The 6,480-nt window shown below is 47.9% G+C and overlaps 1 protein-coding gene across 9 annotated transcripts in view; it reads left to right on the top strand.

The window, feature by feature from the left end:
* Nucleotides 1-3,162: 3,162 nt before the first annotated feature.
* Nucleotides 3,163-6,480, top strand: part of DCLK2 (doublecortin like kinase 2) — a 153,949-nt gene continuing 150,631 nt past the window's right edge. For 3 of the 9 annotated variants that reach the window (XM_058721189.1, XM_058721188.1, XM_058721186.1), the window contains exon 1: nt 3,617-4,310. In XM_058721189.1, coding sequence (XP_058577172.1) covers nt 3,890-4,310 — 421 coding nt within the window. In that variant the 5' untranslated portion in view covers nt 3,617-3,889. Of the gene's footprint in view, nt 4,311-6,480 lie in introns of all 9 variants that reach the window. The other 6 variants (XR_009259262.1, XR_009259261.1, XM_058721192.1 and 3 more) reach the window with 5 other exon arrangements.

Raw genomic sequence — 6,480 nt, 5'->3', positions numbered from 1 at the left:
TTATCTCAACAAAGTAAATACCAGTTGAAACATCCTACTCTTCAAATTCTGCAGTGGCTTAAAAGGAGAGAATTTGCTTTGCTTCTACTATGAATTAACCCTAATTAATTAATAGTTGCTCACCTAGGACCCCCAAATTTTGTTTGCATTAAGATTGTAATGCTGAAACTAATTTTTTGCCATCGCAATAAAAATTCAAATTTTGGCAAACTGGGTTTTGATAGATACCACATATTAAGTAAATAACTTATGAAAAGTGATTACATCTTAATTCTTTTTTTTTTTTTTTTTTTTTTTTTTTTTTAATTTTTTTTTTTTTTTTCAACGTTTTTTTTTATTTATTTTTGGGACAGAGAGAGACAGAGCATGAGCGGGGGAGGGGCAGAGAGAGAGGGAGACACAGAATCGGAAACAGGCTCCAGGCTCTGAGTTGTCAGCACAGAGCCCGACGCGGGGCTCGAACTCACAGACCGCAAGATCGTGACCTGGCTGAAGTCGGACGCTTAACCGACTGCGCCACCCAGGCGCCCCACATCTTAATTCTTATATGAGGGTTAGGAATAAAATTCTTTATACAAATTAATGCAAAGAGCATAAGCAAAATAATTTTAACTAACAGCTGTGGAAATTCTTTCTCTTCTCCCTTCACTCTTGTTGAGAAACAGTAATCTTTTTTCAATTTAGGGATATAATGTTAGGGAATAATGTTAAAATAATGGCATATTACATAATTGTATTTACTATGAAAGAAGGCCAAATCTTTTGTCAGGGATCTTTGAGTGAGAAAATGTGTGTAGTTGGTGTTCTAAAGCTCGAGTGATTGAAGCCTGCACTACCAGCCTGTAAGATGACCCCAATGATCCCTGACCCCTGGTAGTCATACCCTTCTGTCCCACATTAACAGGGCTGACCCATGTAACTCACAGGATGCTATGAGAATGACATAATGGTTTTTACCTTGTTCTCTCATGAATGCTTGTTCTAGAGGAAGCCAGCTGAGATGTTACAACACTCAAGCGACCCTACAGAGAGGTGTTCATGGCAAGGAACTGAGAGCTCCTACCAACCATGTGAGTGAGCCAGGTTGGAAGTGGGTCTTCCAGTGCCAGTCAAACCTTCACAGGACTGCAGCCCCAATCAACATCTTGACTGCAATCAAATGAGAACTCAAGGGAAACTGCCCCTAGATTTCCGAATCACAGAAACTGCTGAGTTAATAAAGAAATTTACAGCAATACTTATTGCTGTAAATCACAAGATTTGGGATAATTTGTTACTACAGCAATAGATTAGAAAGTGTGTGTGTGTTTCCCCCCTCCAAGAAATAGTAATAGCAAAACATTTTAAGTCATTTAAGTCATTTACAAAGCTGATTGGTTCTGCAATTACTTGGACTTATGAGGCCTTATCTCAAGGAATTTGCCATTTAGTTCCTTTTTTTTGAAAGTGGTGTGCCGAGACCAGCAGCATTGGCATTACCTGGGAGCTTGTTAGGAATGTAGAATTTCAAATTCTATTCCAGACCTACTGAATCAGAAGCTACATTTTATGAGATTCCCCCTCTGCATGTAAGTACATTGAAGTTTGAGAACACTTATGTGTTTGAAATTGTTACAGCCTGTAGTTGGAAACCCTGGCTATGTACATTAAGAGCACTTTCAGAAACTACTGTTGGAGAAGCCCAACAGTAAATTGTGATTTAATTGGCCTAGATTGAGGTCTATTTTATAATATATTTTTTTAATTTTTTTAACGTTTATTTATTTTTGAGACAGACAGAGCATGAACAGGGGAGGAGCAGAGAGAGAGGGAGACACAGAATCCGAAACAGGCTCCAGGCTCTGAGCTGTTAGCACAGAGCCCGACGCAGGGCTCGAACCCACGGACCGTGAGATCATGACCTGAGCAAAGTCGGATGCTTAACCGACCAAGCCACCCAGGCACCCCTGAGGTCTATTTTAGAAATTTTCCCCTTGAAAACTACACTGAAACCTCAGATCAGCTGACTTCCTGGACTGCTCCAGGCCTGATTCTAGAAGTCAGCTATGTCCGGGTCTGTCCCTGAGATTGCTCTGGGGCTACAATGCTGCACTTGAACAGGATTCTTCTGGGGCATTGCCAGGCCAAGGCAACTTCACACCTGCTTAAGAACTACTGCGGATTTTTCTGCCTTCTCATATTCATGTTCTTCCAGGACTCAGATCATTCCAAGAGAAGTATCCGTGCTTTCCTAACTTACAGGTCGATTTGGATTTGTTTTCTAGGGCCAGAGAACCAGGTGCTGAATAAATAAGGTTTCAGGGTAGGTTGGGTAACCTGCTGGATTAGGAACAAACATCTTTTAGTTTTATATTTCCCTAATGGCAAAATGGAAGTAACTAATGTTTCTCACAAGGCTTTAGGAGATATGTTTTTACTGTTGACCAAGCGCTAGTAAACTAAGATTTCCAATGTGATGGGTGCTTACAAATGTTAGACATATTGCTTAATAAGAAGCTTAAATTTACAACATTTAATACCACTTGAGTGCAAGTGGGGGAGGGGAGGTGTTTGTTTCCCTTACTAATGCATCCCCAGTGATGGAAACAATGCCTAGCACATGGCATGCTCTTAAGAAATAATTGTTGACATAAATCCCTCAAAACCCAGTAACTTCTGATGATTCATTCAAAGTTATTCAGCATCCTATGTTAGCAAATCTGCAATGGAAACTGTTTTATTAAAGGTTTTTAAAATAAAGCTTCAAATTTCCTCTTAAAAAGTAAATTTTGTGCCCAAACCCAATGGCATGTTTCGAATTTCTGCCCTAGTTTGGCCTCGGTTCCTCCTTTGGAGATTAGTTAGGGATGTGATCTCTGCCCTTGAATCTCCTTCCTTTGTAGTTTTTTTGGCCTGCGCGTTTACGTTTCCCAGGCGGAGGAGCGCGCGCCGCGGCTGCGCCCATTAGCGCGCTGCGCGGGTTTGTAGCTGTCAGGCGGGCGGGGCTGCCTAGGACCCGGGAGGAGCCGCTCCTCTCGCGCCGCAGAGCCTCCGCGCCGACCCGTGCGTCCCCCTTCTCCTGGCGCACCCACTTCCCTCCCGGGTTTTGGCAGCCCTTTGGGGGCAGGAACGCCCCCTCCCAACCCCGCGGAGTCGGGGTGCGGATGCTCGCGGGTGGACTGGGCCGGCCGGCAGAGAGGGAGGCGGGCTGCATTATTTCCCGCTAGGGCCGGGCTCTGGGGGAGGAAGGGGCCCCGCACTGCCTTCCCAGCCTGAGTCCGCGCGCGCCGCCCTAGGGCAGGGCCTGTGGAGGAGCGAGGTGGCGGCGCCGCATCCCCGGCCTCTGGCTGGGCGCGGGGGCGGGCCGAGGCCGGGCGCGACGCCCCTGCGGGCCCGCGGCGCCTCTCCCACGCTCCCAGCTCCTCCCCCTCCTCTTCCTTCCCCTCAGCCTCCCGGGAGCTGCCGGCGGACGCGAGCCGCGGCGGGCGCCCGAGCTTTGTGTCCGCCCGCGGGCCCGGGGCGAGCCTGGGGCGGTCCAACTTTGCGGCTCCTGGCCGGCTCCCAGGCGGGAGTTGTGAGGCGTGGCTTGGTGGAGAAGGCAACCGGGGTTGGGGGGCGGGGGGGCGTGAGGCTCCCGGGTAGGCGGGAGGGATCGAGCGAGCCGCTCTGGACAATGAGCTGGGCAGCTCGACGCTGTGGCCACTTTTAGTGGGGGCGCGGGCCGGTCGGCGCCTCGGCTGCTCAGAGGCCCCCACCTGCGAGGAGAGGGCGGGATGCCAGAGCCAGGTGTCCCGGCGCTGTGAGGCCCCTCACGGTCAGACGTCCCTGTACTTGATTCTCGCATTGACGTTAGGCTACCGAGAGGTTGTGGCTGGGACGTTTTTTGTGAGGAGCCCTTGGAGCAGCCGCGATGGCCAGCACCAGGAGTATTGAGCTGGAGCACTTTGAGGAACGGGACAAAAGGCCGCGACCAGGGTCGCGGAGAGGGGCGCCCAGCTCCTCGGGAGGCAGCAGCAGTTCGGGCCCCAAGGGGAACGGGCTCATTCCCAGCCCGGCGCACAGTGCCCACTGCAGCTTCTACCGCACGCGGACCCTGCAGGCTCTGAGCTCGGAGAAGAAGGCCAAGAAGGCACGCTTCTACCGGAATGGGGACCGCTACTTCAAGGGCCTGGTGTTTGCCATCTCCAGCGACCGCTTCCGGTCCTTCGATGCCCTGCTCATCGAGCTCACCCGCTCCCTGTCGGACAACGTGAACCTGCCCCAGGGCGTCCGCACCATCTATACCATCGATGGCAGTCGGAAGATCTCCAGCCTGGACGAGCTGCTGGAAGGTAGGAGGAGAGGGCCCCGCGCGGCAGGTGCGGCCCAGCGCGACAGCAGGTGCAGTGGCCAAGGGCCGGCGCGCGCCCGCTTGCGCTGCGCAGAGGGGAGTTTACGGGGTGTTTTCTAGGCCGCCATGGGAATTGTACGTTTATGTCTGCTTTTTTATAGATTTTGTGTGTGGGACACGCTCCCATATACAGTGTCCTTTCCCGGAGATTTGTCTTTAAAAAAGGAAAAAAAGAAAAAGAAATCTCAGTGGCCTTTCGTGCCATCTCTTAAGATTGGTGAACTTGGAGTTTTTGTTTTTAGTGCAAATTGTTTAAAAAGGTGGCTCTCAGCTGAGGATCTGATGATGATAAGCTTTGATGATAAGCTTTCTGTTTGGCCCTCTGTGTGGACCTCGGTGCAGGCACCTGTGATGTTCCAGCGTTTGGGACCCTGTTGTACCTGCTCTACTCAGAAGTTGGGGTTGTGAAACGCTCTAGGCTGACTTTCCTAGTTTGGCTTTCAGCGTGTAATTTAAGGTCAGAAGGCATGATCCTAGACAGTGGCTCTCAACCTTGGGAGCATCTTGGATCATTAGGGACTTAAAAAAATTATGAGTGGCTGTACCCTGTCCCCAGATATTCGGATGTTTGGGGTGTGATCTGGGCAGTTGGAGTTTTAAAAGCTCCCCAGGTGGTTGCAATGTACAGACAAGATTGAAAACCACTGTGCTACAGGGTTTTCTACATTTGGCTGGTAATGAGGTGAATCAAGGTCAGTCTCTCCTGCCTCCTCCCCTCCTGAAAGTAGCTAGTTAAGATGATAGAGTCTGTTGGAGTCAGCAGTTGGGGCCTATTATGAATTAGTAATCCTAGAACGTTAACCATGCTTCACTCAGAGGGACTGCTTGGCTGTATGTTGTGTCATCCTTGAATTCTTGCAATAATGTATTCTTTCCTTTCAAGGGGAAAAGGCATCACTAGTAGTTAAGAACTTCTTTCCAGATCTAAACAGTACCTATAAAGATGACAGAACTCAAGTGTATGCAGACTGCATGTTTGCATACTGTCTGCTCTCATGCATCTTAACAAAAAAAGCAAAAACCAAAAAACTTACTCTTGGATGGGGGAGGGGCAGAGAGAGCGAGAGAGAGAATCCCAAGCAGGCTCTGCACTGTCAACTTGGAGTCGGACTCGGGGCTTGATCCCACAACCTGTGAGATCATGACCTGAGCTGAAATCAAGAGTCAGATGCTTAACCCACTGAGCCACCCAGGCGCCCCTCTCATGCATTTTTCTTAATGCAGATGGTACATTCCATGTAGTGATAACAATATTGGCTTAGCACAGAAAGGAAACTGAACTTTGAGCCAACTATTTTTCTTATATTATCTCATCGTGTTCTTATGTTATGGTTTGAAGACAGTTTGACCATCTTACACATTAGGAAACTTGAGCAACATGCCTGTTACACAGTGCCTGCATATAATGCCCTTTCATCGCCAGTTCACCGCTAATAAATTGATGTAGCCATACTGAGGAGTAGTGAAAGTGGTTGAGTTTCTCTACTTCGTCATTGTTACCAGAGGTTTTCCCTGTCTTGGCTAGATGAGGACCCTGCCCAAATTAAGTTGTCTCTTCAGCCTGTGTGTGTGTATTCTTGACTTCACACATTCACTTGGTCATTTGTGCGTTTTGGTTTTAAAGTACTCCTGAGGAGGTGATGACAGCCAGAGGAGTTTAAATAAAGTGATACATTGTTAAAAGAGCTTTATTGATTTATCATGTGAAATACTTAAAGGCAGCATTTGCCTAGATATTTCAAAACTGAGTAACATTTTCTGACTGACCCAAGCCAGATTAGCAGCCCTGTGGAAAAATGAAGGCAATGCCTATTGCTTAAGTACCCATTTCTCACCTTCCCTTGGGATACCGTGCATAGTGTCTGAGGAAGGACAAAAATTTTAATATACTCTCAAGTAATTTTAACAGTGTATTTGCTACATGAAATTAGTGTATTCCAAAGATAAATATCATCATGGCGGGGGGTGGTCAAGATGACCATTATGCATATGAGTTAATGAAAGCACATATTTTACCCTGAGTTTGTCATTGCCCAGGTGTTGCATGGTCCACTGAAACTGTATAGTTTCAGCTGTAAGTTGAAAGTTGACAAGTTTACTTCTGATTATGT

This window comes from Neofelis nebulosa, chromosome 3, assembly GCF_028018385.1.
Source record: "Neofelis nebulosa isolate mNeoNeb1 chromosome 3, mNeoNeb1.pri, whole genome shotgun sequence".
Taxonomy (NCBI): Eukaryota; Metazoa; Chordata; class Mammalia; order Carnivora; family Felidae; genus Neofelis; species Neofelis nebulosa.
Note: the sequence above shows the minus strand (reverse complement) of the source record. Positions and strands in the feature narration are given on the sequence as shown.